A 16872-nucleotide genomic window follows, 5' to 3' on the forward strand; every position below is an offset into this window, starting at 1 on the left:
TATACCAGGCGGTGTCAGAGGAAGGCCCTAAAAATTGTCTAAGACTCCAGCAACCCTAGTCATAGACTGTTCTCTCTGCTACCGCACGGCAAGCGGTACCGGAGCGCCATGTCTAGTTCCAAGAGGCTTCTAAACAGCTTCTACCCCCAAGCCATAAGACTATTGAACATTTAGTCAAATGGCTACCCAGACTATTTGCATTGCCCCCCCCCCTCTCCACACCACTGCCACTCTCTGTTATCATCTATTTAATTTATCAATTTAATAACTCTACCTGCATGTACATACTACCTCAAAACCGGTGCCCCCGCACATTGACTCTGTACCGGCACCTGTATATATTGTTATTTTTTACTGTTGTTCTTTAATTACTTGTTACTTCTATCTCTTATTCATATCCGTATTTTGGGGGGAAACTGCACTGTTATTTAGGGGCTTGTAGGTAAGCATTTCACTGTAAGCTCTACAGCTGTTGTATTTGGCCCATGTGACTCATAACATTTGATTTGATTTGAACTGTTCAGAGGAGACTGAGTGAATCAGGCCTTCATGGTCGAATTTCTGCAAAGAAACCATGACTAAAGGACACCGATAAGAAGACTTGCTTGGGCCAAGAAACACGAGCAATGGACATTAGGTGGAAATCAAATTCCAACCACCGTGTCTTTGTGAGACGCAGAGTATTTATTTATTTTTTAATTTTGACTTTATTTAACTAGGCAAGTCAACTAAGAACAAGTTCTTATTTACAATGACGGCCTATACCGGCCAAAACCAGGATGATGCTGGACCAATTGTGCACCGCCCTATAGGACTCCCAATCACAGCCGGTTGTGATTGTCTGGATTCAAACCAGGGTGTCTGTACTGACGTCTCTAGCACTGAGATGCAGTGCCTTAGACCGATGCGCCACTCGGGAGTAGGTGAATGGATGATCTCTGCATGTGTGTTTCTCATCATGAAGCAGCGAGGAGGAGGTGTGATGGTGTTGGGGTTCTTTACTGGTGACACTGTCTGTGGTTTATTTAGAATGCAAGGCACACTTAACCAGCATGGCTACCACAGCATTCTGCAGCGATACGCCATCCCATCTGGTTTGGGCTTAGTGAGACTATCATTTGTATTTTAACAGGGCAATGACCCAAAACACACCTACAGGCTGTGTAAGGGCTATTTGACCAAGAAGGAGAGTGATGGGGAGCTGCATCAGATGACCTGGCCTCCACAGTCACCTGACCTCAGCACAATTGAGATGGTTTGGGATGAGTTGGACTGCAGAGTAAAGGAAAAGCAGCCAACAAGTGCTCGCATTATGTGGGAACTCCTTGAATACTGTTGGAAAAGCATTCCAGGTGACTACCTCATGAAGCTGGTTGAGAGAATGCCAAGAATGTGCAAAGCTTTCATCAAGGCAAAGGGTGGCTACTTTGAAGTATCTAAAATGTAAAATAACACTTTTTTGGTTACTACATGATTCCATATGTGTTATTTTATTGTTTTGATGTCTTCACTATTTTACAATGTAGAAAATAGTAAAAATAAAGAAAAACCCTTGAATGAGTATTAAGTGTCCCAACTTTTAACTGTTTTGTACAGATAATTATCAGACTCAGGTTACAAACGCTGGTAAACACTCAAATACATTTCGTTAAAAAAAAATCCACAAAAGTAGTGCATTGGGCCTTTACTAGTCTTGTAGTAGAGGACCAATTTACACGTCTTCAAGGCGAGCAATCGTTATTTTATTGTTGCAATGTTTAGAATCCTGTTGACCTTGATCGTGGAGATTAATTTCCGGGTTATGTTTTTTCATGGCCTTCAAAATAAATTCCCTATATAATAGAAAACATGTATTTATTCAATAAATATGCTAAAATATTTGTATGATGAATAATATTATTGTAACTATAAGGTACAAATGCCCTTTGTGTGGTTGATTGCTTTTTAATTTGATTTCCGGAAGTCACTTTTTTTTCTGCCTCAAACTTCCGACTGGAATTGATTGCGTCTAGAACGTTTACCGCTTTTGTCAAATTACCGTCAGAGTTGATTTTTCGTCGCAACTAAAAGGCAAACTTACGAAGCAGGTTATGAAAATTAACATAGCAGGTTAGCGTAATTTTATTGAAATTGTTGTGCTTTTTACTTAAATTTTCCAATAACTGGATCACTTCTAACCATGACCAACTGATATTTGTTATATAATATGGCGCTACCGGCTCTCAATCGTGCGCTCTTTGCTAATAGGAGTCAAATAAAACAATTTATTTCAGAGGTCTTACGCAACCTGTCAGTAAGTAGCCGATTCAATTTTAAGACACAATCATTGCAATGTCTGAAAACGGCGACTTCTCAATCGAATGCTGTTACTGTGCACAGAAGGTCACAGCTATACGGAATATGCGAAAGCAATGGGGATGAAAATAGTCGTGCTACGAGTAACTGGACTTGTACAATGTGGAGTGCAATTGGTAAGTAAGTTATTGTCATGTTAGATATGTTACAGTACTCTTCCTTAGTGGGTGTCATTGTCAGTACTTTAAATTGTAGTCAAAAGGTTATCTTTTCCATTGATTTGCATAGCTATGAGTGCTTCATGAAATGCAATTACAAGAACATGTATTTGTATTTCTACATGTGAAAACGCATAACCGGCCATTTAAGTCATTAAGTGACATGAATGTTTTTTAATGCATCCCTCCCTCTCCTTCGTGATAGCGTTTTCTCTCTTCAGCAAAGCTGAGGAGGACACCAGAACTGAGGCTCAGAAGAAAGAAGATGAGATCATTTTACTTTTGAAGAGAGCCAAGGTAACTAATTGTCATCGCTGTAGGCAACTCCTCAATGTAGTTTTTTTTTAGTAGTAATCTAAACAAGAGGGCTACAGTAGCACGTAGCCCTTGATCATGACTCTGTTCAATTACATTACACATAAGTCATTGGACGATCATAGTCGAAGGTGTCTTATGTATGGGGGAGTTATGTTAAGATCCCAGACGCTCAATCTGAACATTAACACACGCCGCTTGCGGTACGGTTTTGGGGGCATAAGGACCTTATAAAAAATAAAAATAATAGCCACCCTTTGTCTCGATGACAGCTTTGCACACTCTAGGCATTCTCTCAACCAGCTTTATGAGGTAGTCACCTGTGTGCCTTGTTAAAAGTTAATTTGTGGAATTTCATTCCTCCTTAATGCGTTTGAGCCAATAAGTTGTGTTGTGACAAGGTAGGGGGAGTATACAGAAGATAGCCCTATTTGGTTCAAGACCAAGAACAGCTCAAATAAGCAAAGAGAAATGACACATCATCATTACTTTAAGACATGAAGGTCAGTCAATTTCAAGAACTTTGAAAGTTTCTTCAAGTGCAGTTGCAAAAACCATTAAGCACTATGATGAAACTGGCTCTCATGAGGACTGCCACAGGAATCCCAACCGTGACCCAGAGTTACCTCTGCTGCAGAGGATAAGTTCATTAGAGTTACCAGCCTCAGAAATTGCAGCCCAAATAAATGCTTCAGAGTTCAAATAACAGACACATGTCAACATCTGTTCAGAGGAGACTGCATGAATCAGGCCTTCATGGTTGAATTGCTGCAAAGAAACCACTACTAAGGGACACCAATAATAAGAAGAGACTTGCTTGGGCAAAGAAACATGAGCAATGGACATTAGACGGGTGGAAATTTGTCCAAATTTGAGGTTTTTGGTTCCAACCGCCCGTGTCTTTGAGACGCAGTGTGGGTGAATGGATGACCTCCGCATGTGTATTTCCCACCGTAAAGCATGGAAGAAGAGGTGTTATGGTGTTGGTGTGCTTTGCTGGTGACACTGTCTGTGATTTATTTAGAATTCAAGGCACACTTAACCAGTATGGCTACCACAGCATTCTGCAGCGATACGCCATCCCATCTGGTTTGGGCTTAGTGGGACTATAATTTGTTTTTCAACAGGACAATGACCCAACACACCGCCAGGCTGTCTAAGGCCTATTTTACAAAGAAGGAGAGTGATGGAGTGCTGCATCAGATGACCTGGCCTCCACAATCCCCCAACCAAATTGAGATGGTTTGGGATGAGTCGGACCACAGAGTGAAGGAAAAGCAGCCAACAAGTGCTCAGCCTATGTGGGAACTCCTTCAAGACTGTTGGAAAAGCATTCCAGGTGAAGCTGGTTGAGAGACTGCCAAAAGGTGCAAAGCTGTCAAGGCAAAGGGTGGCTTTTTAAAGAATCTCAAATATAACAGTTTGATTCTGTATAGCACTTTTGTTTACTACATGATTCCATATGTGTTATTTCATAGTTTTGATGTCTTCACTATTCTACAATGTAGAACATAGTAAAACTAAAGAATAACCCTTGAATGAGCAGGTGTTCTAAAACTTTTGACCGGTAGTGTATGTAGCGTGCTACTCTATTTGCCAAAAGATGATATGCAATCTCATGAACCAAAAGTGTCAAGTCAATGACAGCATTTTTATTGCATCAATTCAGAGTGAACTGTTTATCTGTCAGTGACATTTATATAATGTCTGTCTTGACATTATGTCCGAGTAACATTGATGTGTCTTCTGTCCCAGCTCAGTATAATGCGGGGGCAGCTGCATGGAGCCAATGGATTCCTTCACCAGGCAATTGCGCTGGCCCACCAGTCTCGCAATACACAAGCAATCATCTACACCTACAGCCTGGTAAAAGCCTTGATGATAAAAACTGTTTTTTTTAAAAGTCTCTTCTGTGCTCATGTTGTCAAGATGGAATAAGGTGTATTTTGCTTACTGAGGCATTTTTGTAAGCGTTTTTAATTTGTCATAGCAAAATAGTTTGCATAAAAACTCTGCAGTAGATTTTATTTTCCCCTGTCTCTACAGATGGCAAACCTTGCCTATGTCCAAGGTGAGCTGGATAATGTGAGTAATAGCAAAGGTTGCCATCTCTTTCTCCCTTCTTCAATGAACTACTTGCTGTACCACTTTTGGTATTTATTTTTAAAGGTACACTCGGCAATATGACAATGTCAGTCACTGCGTGGTTACTTCCTGCTGATCGAAGTCAACAACAAAGTTTAAATCTGGCAAGAAGACTGCCACTATTAGCGCTTCCCAGTGTATGTATGCTTCAAAGGAGGGCAGAAATTAAGAGCCAGTAGAGGAAGTCTTTGCATTTATTTGTGTTGTCGATGTCTGTTAGCTAGAGATCAAGATGATGTCATATTGTGGAGTCTACCATAATAATAATAATACATTTATTTTCTATACAGTTGAGGTCGGAAGTTTACGTACACTTAGTTTGGCGTCATTAAAACTAGTTTTTCAACCACTCCACAAATTTCTTGTTTACAAACTATAGTTTTGGCAAGTCGGGTAAGACATCTACTTTGTGCATGACACAAGTCATTTTTCCAACAATTGTTTACAGACAGATTATTTCATTTATAATTCACTGTATCACAATTCCAGTGGGTCAGAAGTTTACATACACTAAGTTGACTGTGCCTTTTAAACAGCTTGGAAAATTCCAGGAAATGATGTCATATCTTTAGAAGCTTCTGATAGGCTAATTGACATCATTTGAGTCAATTGGAGGTGTACCTGTGGATGTATTTCAAGGCCTACCTTCAAACTCAGTTCCTCTTTGCTTGACATCATGAGAAAATCAAAAGAAATCAGCCAAGACCTCAGGAAAAAAATGGTAGACCTCAACAAGTCTGGTTCATCCTTGGGAGCAATTTCCAAATGCCTGAAGGTACCACGTTCATCAGTACAAACAATAGTAAGCAGGTATAAACACCATGGGACCACGCAGCCGTCATACCGCTCAGGAAGGAGACGCGTTCTGTCTCCTAGAACTGAATGTACTTTGGTGCAAAAAGTGCAAATCAATCCCAGAACAACAGCAAAGGACCTTGTGAAGATGCTGGAAGACACTGGTACAAAAGTATCTATATCCACAGAAACAAGTCCAATATCAACATAACCTGAAAGGCCGCTCAGCAAGGAAGAAGCCACTGTTCCAAAACCACCATAAAAAGCCAGACTACAGTTTGCAGCTGCACATGGGGACAAAGATTGTACTTTTTGGAGAAATGTCCTCTGGTCTGATGAAACAATAATAGAAATGTTTGCCCATAATGATCATCGTTACGTTTGGAGGAAAAAGGGGGATGCTTGCAAGCTGAAGAACGTCATCCCAACCGTGATGCACGGGGGTGGCAGCATCATGTTGTGGGGGTGCTTTGCTGCAGGATGGACTGGTGCAGCTCACAAAATAGATGGCATCATTAGGTAGGAAAATTATGTAGCTATATTGAAGCAACATATCAAGACATCAGTCAGGAAGTTAAAGCATGGTCGCAAATGGGTCTTCCAAGTGGACAATGACCCCAAGCATACTTCCAAAGTTGTGGCAAAATGTCTTAAGGACAACAAAGTCAAGGTATTGGAGTGGCCATCACAAAGCCCTGACCTCAATCCTACAGAAAATGTGTGGGCAGAACTGAAAAAGCATGTGCGAGCAAGGAGCACTACAAACCTGATTCGGTTACACCAGCTCTGTCAGGAGGAATGGGCCAAAATTCACCCAACTTATTGTGGGAAGCTTGTAGGAGGCTACCTTAAACGTTTGACCCAAGTTAAACAATTTAAAGGCAATGCTACCAAATACTAATTGAGTGTATGTAAACTTCTGACCCACTGGGAATGTGATGAAAGAAAACAAAGCTGAAATCATTATCTCTACTATTATTCTTACATTTCACCTTCTTAAAAAATAAAGTTGTGATCACAACTGACCAAAGTATTTTTTTTGGATTAAATGTCAGGAATTGTGAAACTGAGTTTACATGTATTTGGCTAAGGTGTATGTAAACTTCCAACTGTAGCTCTTCATTACAAACAATCTCAGTCGCTTTAAAAACGAACATATGTAGGGGTCTGGCAGTTCATAGTTGGTCTTCCACAGCTTCAGATGTCTAGGCAGTTTGGAAAGGCATTAAGTCAGTCAGTGGCTTGAGTGGAGGGAGCATCGATGATAGACAGGTAGGGAGACAACGTCAGTCAGATAATGGTAGACAGGCCCGGATTTCTTCATCAGGCACCTTGTCTCCTCTTCCGTAAGTAGGCTCGGTCATCCACTTTCAAAGCGTAGCACCCACCTGGATAATGTTTTGGCGGCAGGAAAGACCACCACACTTCGACAATAGTCTGGAACAGGCGAGCCTCTGCCAAGGCAAGCCTCTGCCATTACCTCACATCACAGTCCCTAGGAGCCGGAGCAGGTGGAAGCCGGAACAGGTGGAACAAAGTCCAGTAATGTGAAGCCATTCAGTTTTACTAAGCTCATAATGCATTCATAAGTATATTCTTAAAGAATCAATAGTATATAATTCATTGAAATGACCATTGAGCGGAGGTAAATATGCTAGATTGTACCTTGTTTGGTGTTTTGAGCTGTTTTGCCGACTTCCAGTGACCCCTGTGCTCTTCTCCCCCAGGCAGAGAAACTGTTCAAAGCGGCCATGAGTTTCATGTTGTCCGGAGGAACACCACAGGTGAGGGTTGGTCATGTTTAATAGAACAGGAATGTTGTGACAACTGGACAGTAGAGTGACTGGGTACTGTGGCATCTTTCTGATTTTTGAAATGAAAAGGATAATCTGTTATTTTACATCTTTTGTCAATCTGAACAAAGGAGGACTGTCTGGAATAAATAGGCTTTGGCTCATTCTATTCCAAAACCATTGGTGTTGAGTTGTTGTGGTGTATGTTGCGTTGTTTTCTAGACACTCAATGCTATTGCTACTTCAGTTTTTTTTTCCTTCTTTTCAAAGGATGACAATGGGGTCATTGAGATGTCCTTGAAGCTTGCTACCATATATGCCGGCCAGAATAAGTAAGTGGACTTCAAAAGTGGAGCAATTGAATCAATTTCGTTCAAACTTTGCTTTTGTCAAAGAATCCTCCATTTGCAGCAATTACAGCCTTGCAAACCTTTGGCATTCTAGTCGTCAATTTGTTGAGGTAATCTGAAGAGATTTCACCCCATGCTTCCTGAAGCACCTCCCACAAATTGGATTGGCTTGATGGGCACTTCTTACGTACCATACGGTCAAGCTGCTCCCACAACAGCTCAATAGGGTAGAGGTCCGGTGACTGTGCTGGCCACTCCATTATAGACACAATACCAGCTGACTGCTTCTTCCCTAAATAGTTCTTGCATAGTTTGGAGCTGTGCTTTGGGTCATTGTCCTGTTGTAGGAGGAAATTGGCTCAAATTAAGCACCGTCCATAGGGTATGGCATTGCAAAATGGAGTGATAGCCTTCCTTCTTCAAGATCCCTTTTACCCTGTACAAATCTTCCACTTTACCAGCACCAAAGCACCCCCAGACCATCACATTGCCCCTACCATGCTTGACAGATGGCGTCAAGCACTCCTCCAGCATCTTCAGTTTTTCTGCGTCTCACAAATGTTCTTCTTTGTGATCTGTACACCTCAAACTAAGATTCGTCTGTTCATAACACTTTTTTCCAATCTTCCTCTGTCCAGTGTCTGTTCTTTTGTCCATCTTAATCTTTTATTTTTATTGGCCAGGCTGAGATATGGCTTTTTCTTTGCAACTCTGCCTAGAAGGCCAGCATCCCGGAGTCGCCTCTTCACTGTTGACGTTGAGACTGGTGTTTTGCGGGTACTATTTAATGAAGCTGCCAGTTGAGGACTTGTGAGGCGTCTGTTTCTCAAACTGGACACTCTAATGTACTTGTCCTCTTGCTCAATTGTGCACCGGGGCCCACTCCTCTTTCTATTCTGGTTAGAGCCAGTTTGCGCTGTTTGTGAAAGGAGTAGTACACAGCGTTGTATGAGATCTTCAGTTTCTTGGCAATTTCTCGCATGGAATAGCCTTCATTTCTCAGAACAAGAATAGACTGACGAGTTTCAGAAGGTATTTGTTTCTGGCCATTTTGAACCTGTAATCGAACCCACAAATGCTGATGCTCCAGATACTCAACTAGTCTAAAGAAGGCCAGTTTTATTGCTTCTTTAATCAGAACAACAGTTTTCAGCTGAGCTAACATAATTGCAAAAGGGTTTTCTAATGATCAATTAGCCTTTTTAAAATGATAAACTTGGATTAGCTAACACAACGTGCCATTGGAACACAGGAGTGATTGTTGCTGATAATGGGCCTCTGTTCGCCTATGTAGATATTCCATAAAAAAATCTGTTTCCAGCTGCAATAGTCATTTACAACATTAACAATGTCTACACTGTATTTCTGATACATTTGATGTTATTTTAATGAACCAAAAAATGTGCTTTTCTTTCATGGACATTTCTAAGTGACCCCAAACTTTTGAACGGTAGTGTATATATTTTTTTTATGTAAATGGGAGGTTTTAGAAGGTTCCAGACACTTTTTGTTGTTGTTGATTTCACTTGTTTTTGACAAACTTATGCCAACCAGCGACTCACTTCCTCATCCTCGTTGTGCAGTACGGGGGCTCTGGAAAAAAACACTAACAAATGCTCCAAAAACACCCAAATACATCCTTTTAGAAAAGCAACATTTCTTCATATATTGATACAGGTATTTAGATATTGTACATATGAAATTGTGTAATTCTGAACTTTATCCGCAACGTTATATTTCATTTTGTGGCAACTCGAGCTATACCTTTCCGTCTATTCTAGCAGCAGGCTACACGGAGAATGAAACGGCTGGATAGGGAAAACCGCTTGAGTCGTGCAAAATTGAATATTAGGAGGCACATTTGCTTCAAATTCCATTTAGTAGATGTAAATACGTTTTGGATAGGAGCTAGCCAGCTTAGTTGAAGAGAGTGCAGCATACACCATTAAATAGGGTTTCAAGCCAAAGCCAAGCTTTTAAGTTGAGAAATCATTTTCTGTGGTTAGCTATAGTCAGAGATGGGCAGTATATCTATTACATGTATTTGAAATAATTATTTTAATTACTTCTGAGTATTTTGTATGTTGTATTACACTGGAATGAACTATACTCAAATGTATTTTGTAACAAGATGCATTCGAAAGCTGTAATTTGTATTTTCAAAATAGTTTACTTTTCTTTTTTTTTATAGTGGTTCTCAATTTTGTGGCCCCCTTTCACCCTACATTGGTATCAAAAGTCTGATGGCATGGTACCTGTGAACAAAATTTAAGGACTCTATCCATTGCGCACTATAAATAAAGCTAATTTCCATTTGAGCCGACATAGGCAGCGTTTACCGTGTGCTTTGCGGTTGTTCATTTTCACACTTATTTTTTGGTCATTTAGCAGACACTCTTATCCAGAGTGACAGTGTATTCTACTAAGGTAGATAAACAACAACATATCGCAGTCATAGCAAGAAATACGTTTATGTAACCGTTACTGAGAATGTTGTTGCTGTTCGGCCGGCAACTTGCAAATGTTTTTTAAAATGCATGTATTTTAGATATTGTATTTATTAAAAATATTTTATTTTGATAAATTGGTCAGTTGGTTATTTTGTAGTTGTATTTTGTCATTTTATGCCCATCCCTGGTTATAGTCCTATAGTAGTATATTATTATAATATGACTACATTTCATGATCCACCCCCAAATTCTACATACCACAGTTCACCATGTATGATGTGTAACCTTATATATTAAATGTGTTTTTCTTTCTTCTCAGGAATGACCTGGCAGAGACTGGTTTCCAGTTTTGCACTGAATCCCTTGAAGCCAAGTTAGAGAAATTCAAGGAACTTCCTGCTGAGGAACAGTCAGGTATCTAATGACCAAACCATCAGATCGTTTGTTGTTGTTGTTGCTGTAATAGCATAAGATTCTATGTTTTGTGGGTGGGTGTGTGTGGCACAACTTCCTAATGGTCCGCCACACTGATCCTCAGAGCAGAGCGGAACTGTGTGTCCCTTGGTGATAAACTGGTGTCTGTACCCAACGTTTTGAAAATTGACATTTTGTTTGGTAAAAACAGTAGGATAAATACACATGTAGGTAGAGTCTATTCTCGTTTTCCTCCTTTTTTTTTCTTTTAAGAGCTTTGTCCCAATGGACCAGTCAGTCAATGCCCCCTCAGGGGTTACGGAGTACGCAGTGTTACTTAAAAAGAACATTCTAATAGAAAATACCACAGGGTAGCGGGCTCCGCCACCTCCTGTACTCCCTGTTAACACACGTCTCCAACTCAATCATCAAGTTTGCTGACAACACAACAACGACGAGACAGCCTACAGGGAGATGGTGAGAGCCCTGGCGGATTGGTGCCAGTAAAATAACCTGCACCTTCGAGACTGCTGTCTTATCTACATAATCATTGAACACTGGTCACTTTAATAATGTTTTACCCACTTTGTGTATATGCTGTATTCTAGGCAAGGCTCATCCTATATAACTACTGCTGTACACACCTTTACTATTCACGTACTGTCCATACTGTATCCTCACATTTACATAAGTATTCAGACCCTTTACTCAGTACTTTGTTGTAGCACCTTTGGCAGTGATTACAAGTCTTCTTGGTAGAGGTCGACCGATTCTGATTTTTCAACGCCGATACCGATTATTGGAGGGCCAAAAAAGCCGCTACCGATTAATCGGCCGTGTGTGTGTATTATTGTTTGTTTATAATAATGATAATTACAACAATACTGAATAAACACTTATTTTAACTTAATATAATACATCAATAAAATCAATTTAGCCTCAAATAAATAATGAAACATGTTCAATTTGGTTTAAATAATGCAAAAACAAAGTGTTGGAGAAGAAAGTAAAAAAGCTAAGGTTTAAGTGCCTTGCTCAGAACATGGGAACATATGAAAGCTGGTGGTTCCTTTTAACATGAGTCTTCAATATTCCCAGGTAAGTTTTAGGTTGTAGTTATTGTAGGAATTATGGAACTATTTCTCTCTATACGATTTGTATTTCATATACCTTTTGACTATTGGATGTTCTTATAGGCACTTTAGTATTGCCAGTGTAACAGTATAGCTTCCGTCCCTCTCCTCGCTCCTACCTGGGCTTGACCAAGGAACACATCGATAACAGCCACCCTCGAAGCAGCGATACCCATGTAGAGGAAGGGGAACAACTACTCCAAGTCTCAGAGCGAGTGACGTTTGAAACGCTATTAGCGCGCACCCCGCTAACTAGCTAGCCATTTCACATCGGTTACACCAGCCTAATCTTGGGAGTTGACAGGCTTGAAGGGGTGGGTATAATTTGTGGAACGTTCCAACAGGACTCTGTTACAAAAAAACGTAAAGTAAAAGGTTGCCAACCAACAACGCATACAAAGTAGCAACGCATAAAAACCTAGCAAACTAGCTGCCGAATAGGCATCAACTCACCACGTAGCTTATTCTTAATGTTTGTCTATAGGCAACCAGAATGAGGACAGACATTTTTCGGAATAAACGTGATGAGTGAAAAACGCAATGAAATAGACCACTCCCTACCCGGTATCTTATTCTGCCGCTATACAACTTTGTATGCGTTGTTTTTTGGCAACCTTGTTATTTACGAAGTTTTTGGAATAGATTCCTGTTGGAACGTTCCACAAATTATACCCACCTGGTTTGAAGTCATAAACAGCTTAAAACACAATGCTTACGAGTTATGTTATGTCATAATTATGTAAAATTCTGGCAAATTAGTTCAACGAGCCAGGCGGCCCAAACTGTTGCATATACCCTGACTCTGCGTGCAATGAACGCTAGAGATGTGACACAATTTCATGTTAGCAGGCAATATTAACTAAATATTTACATTTTTACATTACATTTAAGTCATTTAGCAGACGCTCTTATCCAGAGCGACTTACAAAATGGTGCATTCACCTTATGATATCCAGTGGAACAACCACTTTACAATAGTGCATCTAAATCTTTTAAGGGGGGGGGGTTAGAAGGATTACTTTATCCTATCCTAGGTATTCCTTAAAGAGGTGGGGTTTCAGGTGTCTCCGGAAGGTGGTGATTGACTCCGCTGTCCTGGCGTCGTGAGGGAGCTTGTTCCACCATTGGGGTGCCAGAGCATGCAACAGTTTTGACTGGGCTGAGCGGGAACTGTGCTTCCTCAGAGGTAGGGGGGCCAGCAGGCCAGTGGTGGATGAACGCAGTGCCCTTGTTTGGGTGTAGGGCCTGATCAGAGCCTGAAGGTATGGAGGTGCCGTTCCCTTCACAGCTCCGTAGGCAATCACCATGGTCTTGTAGCGGATGCGAGCTTCAACTGGAAGCCAGTGGAGAGAGCGGAGGAGCGGGGTGACGTGAGAGAACTTGGGAAGGTTGAACACCAGACGGGCTGCGGCGTTCTGGATGAGTTGTAGGGGTTTAATGGCACAGGCAGGGGAGCCCAGCCAACAGCGAGTTGCAGTAATCCAGACGGGAGATGACAAATGCCTGGATTAGGACCTGCGCCGCTTCCTGTGTGAGGCAGGGTCGTACTCTGCGAATGTTGTAGAGCATGAACCTACAGGATCGGGTCACCGCCTTGATGTTAGTGGAGAACGACAGGGTGTTGTCCAGGATCACGCCAAGGTTCTTAGCACTCTGGGAGGAGGACACAAGGGAGTTGTCAACCGTGATGGCGAGATCATGGAACGGGCAGTCCTTCCCCGGGAGGAAGAGCAGCTCCGTCTTGCCGAGGTTCAGCTTGAGCTGGTGATCCGTCATCCACACTGATATGTCTGACAGACATGCAGAGATGCGATTCGCCGCCTGGTTATCAGAAGGGGGAAAGGAGAAGATTAATTGTGTGTCGTCTGCATAGCAATGATAGGAGAGACCATGTGAGGATATGACAGAGCCAAGTGACTTGGTGTATAGCGAGAATAGGAGAGGGCCTAGAACAGAGCCCTGGGGGACACCAGTGGTGAGAGCGCATGGTGCGGAGACAGATTCTCGCCACGCCACCTGGTAGGAGCGACCTGTCAGGTAGGACGCAATCCAAGCGTGGGCCGCGCCGGAGATGCCCAACTCGGAGAGGGTGGAGAGGAGGATCTGATGGTTCACAGTATCAAAGGCAGCAGATAGGTCTAGAAGGATGAGAGCAGAGGAGAGAGAGTTAGCTTTAGCAGTGCGGAGAGCCTCCGTGACACAGAGAAGAGCAGTCTCAGTTGAATGCCCAGTCTTGAAACCTGACTGATTAGGATCAAGAAGGTCATTCTGAGAGAGATAGCAGGAGAGCTGGCCAAGGACGGCACGTTCAAGAGTTTTGGAGAGAAAAGAAAGAAGGGATACTGGTCTGTAGTTGTTGACATCGGAGGGATCGAGTGTAGGTTTTTTCAGAAGGGGTGCAACTCTCGCTCTCTTGAAGACGGAAGGGACGTAGCCAGCGGTCAAGGATGAGTTGATGAGCGAGGTGAGGAAGGGGAGAAGGTCTCCGGAAATGGTCTGGAGAAGAGAGGAGGGGATAGGGTCAAGTGGGCAGGTTGTTGGGCGGCCGGCCGTCACAAGACGCGAGATTTCATCTGGAGAGAGAGGGGAGAAAGAGGTCAAAGCACAGGGTAGGGCAGTGTGAGCAGGACCAGCGGTGTCGTTTGACTTAGCAAACGAGGATCGGATATCGTCAACCTTCTTTTCAAAATGGTTGACGAAGTCATCCGCAGAGAGAGAGGAGGGGGGGGAGGGGAGGAGGATTCAGGAGGGAGGAGAAGGTAGCAAAGAGCTTCCTAGAGTTAGAGGCAGATGCTTGGAATTTAGAGTGGTAGAAAGTGGCTTTAGCAGCAGAGACAGAAGAGGAGAATGTAGAGAGGAGTGAGTGAAAGGATGCCAGGTCCGCAGGGGAGGCGAGTTTTCCTCCATTTCCGCTCGGCTGCCCGGAGCCTTGTTCTGTGAGCTCGTAGTGAGTCGTCGAGCCACGGAGCAGGAGGGGAGGACCGAGCCGGCCTGGAGGATAGGGGACAGAGAAAATCAAAGGATGCAGAAAGGGAGGAGAGGAGGGTTGAGGAGGCAGAATCAGGAGATAGGTTGGAGAAGGTTTGAGCAGAGGGAAGAGATGATAAGATGGAAGAGGAGAGAGTAGCGGGAGAGAGAGAGCGAAGGTTGGGACGGCGCAATACCATCCGAGTAGGGGCAGAGTGAGAAGTGTTGGATGAGAGCAAGAGGGAAAAGGATACAAGGTAGTGGTCGGAGATTTGGAGGGGAGTTGCAATGAGATTAGTGGAAGAACAGCATCTAGTAAAGATGAGGTCAAGCGTATTGCCTGCCTTGTGAGTAGGGGGGGGAAGGTGAGAGGGTGAGGTCAAAAGAGGAGAGGAGTGGAAAGAAGGAGGCAGAGAGGAATGAGTCAAAGGTAGATGTGGGGAGGTTAAAGTCACCCAGAACTGTGAGAGGTGAGCCATCCTCAGGAAAGGAACTTATCAAGGCGTCAAGCTCATTGATGAACTCTCCAAGGGAACCTGGAGGGCGATAAATGATAAGGATGTTAAGCTTGAAAGGGCTGGTAACTGTGACAGCATGGAATTCAAATGAGGAGATAGACAGATGGGTCAGGGGAGAAAGAGAGAATGTCCACTTGGGAGAGATGAGGATTCCAGTGCCACCACCCCGCTGGCTCGATGCTCTAGGGGTATGCGAGAACATGTGGGCAGACGAAGAGAGAGCAGTAGGAGTAGCAGTGTTATCTAAATATGCAGGTTTAAAAATATATACTTGTTTATTGATTTTAAAGAAAGGCATTGATGTTTATGGTTAGGTACATTGGTGCAACGACAGTGTTTTTTTCATGAATAAGCTTGTTAAATCACCCGTTTGGCGAAGTAGGCTATGATTCAATGATAAATTAACAGGCACCGCATCGATTATATGCAACACAGGACAAGCTAGATAAACTAGTAATATCATCAACCATGTGTAGTTAACTAGTGATTATGTTAGGTATTTTATAAGATAAATTTAATGCTAGCTAGCAACTTACCTTGGCTTCTTGCTGCCCTTGCGTAACAGGTAGTCAGCCTGCCATGCAGGTTCCTCGTGCGTTGGATTGGATTAGTAACCGGAAGGTTGCAAAAACGAATCCCCGAATCCCCCCTGAACAAAGCAGTTAACCCCCGTTCCTAGGCCGTCATTGAAAATAAGAATGTGTTCTTAATCTGACTTGCCTAGTTAAATAAAGATGTCCAAAAAAAAAAGTGGCAAATCGGTGGCTAAAAATACCGATAACTTAATCTGCCCTAATTAATTGGCCATTCCGATTAATCGGTCGACCTCTACTTCTTGGTATGACGCTACAAGCTTGGCACACCTGTATTTGGGGAGTTTCTCCTATTCTTCTCTGCAGATCCTCTCAAGCTCTGTCAGGTTGGATGGGGAGCGTTGCTGCACAGCTATTTTCAGGTCTCCAGAGATGTTCGATCGGGTTCAAGTCCAGGCACTGGCTGGGCCACTCTAGGACATTCAGAGACTTGTCCTGAAGCCACTTCTGCCTTGTCTTGGCTAAGTGCGTAGGGTCGTTGTCCTGTTGGAAGGTTAACCTTAGCCCTAATCTGAGGTCCTTAGTGCTTTACATAGTGGTTACATCATACCAGAGAATCTTGCTTCTCATGGTCAGAGTCTTCAGGTGCCTTTTGCCAAACTCCAAACGGGCTGCCTTTTACTGAGGAGTGGCTTCCGTCTGGCCCCTCTACAATAATGGCCTGATTGGTAGAGTGCTGTACAGATGTTTGTCCTTCTGGAAGGTTCTCCCATCTCCACAGAGGAACTCTGGAGCTCTGTCAGAGTGACCAATGCTCTTCTCCCCCAATTGCTTAGTTTGGCTGGGCGGACAGCTCTAGGAAGAATCTTGGTGGTACCAAACATCTTCCATTTAAGATTGATGAAGGCCACTGTGTTCTTGGGGACCTTCAATGCAGCTGAAATGT

At 42.8% G+C, this 16872-nt stretch overlaps 1 protein-coding gene across 1 annotated transcript in view; it reads left to right on the forward strand.

Moving 5' to 3' along the window:
- The first annotated feature begins 1969 nt into the window (after positions 1-1969).
- Positions 1970-16872, forward strand: part of LOC106568661 (tetratricopeptide repeat protein 19, mitochondrial) — a 30879-nt gene continuing 15976 nt past the window's right edge. Inside the window, exons 1-7 of the mRNA XM_014139170.2 lie at positions 1970-2471; positions 2719-2810; positions 4584-4694; positions 4875-4913; positions 7496-7552; positions 7832-7893; positions 10681-10775. Of these exons, the coding sequence (XP_013994645.1) occupies positions 2207-2471; positions 2719-2810; positions 4584-4694; positions 4875-4913; positions 7496-7552; positions 7832-7893; positions 10681-10775 (721 nt within the window). The 5' untranslated portion in view covers positions 1970-2206. The remainder of the gene's footprint in view (positions 2472-2718; positions 2811-4583; positions 4695-4874; positions 4914-7495; positions 7553-7831; positions 7894-10680; positions 10776-16872) is intronic.

The sequence above is a fragment of the Salmo salar genome, chromosome ssa14 (genome assembly GCF_905237065.1).
Source record: "Salmo salar chromosome ssa14, Ssal_v3.1, whole genome shotgun sequence".
Taxonomy (NCBI): Eukaryota; Metazoa; Chordata; class Actinopteri; order Salmoniformes; family Salmonidae; genus Salmo; species Salmo salar.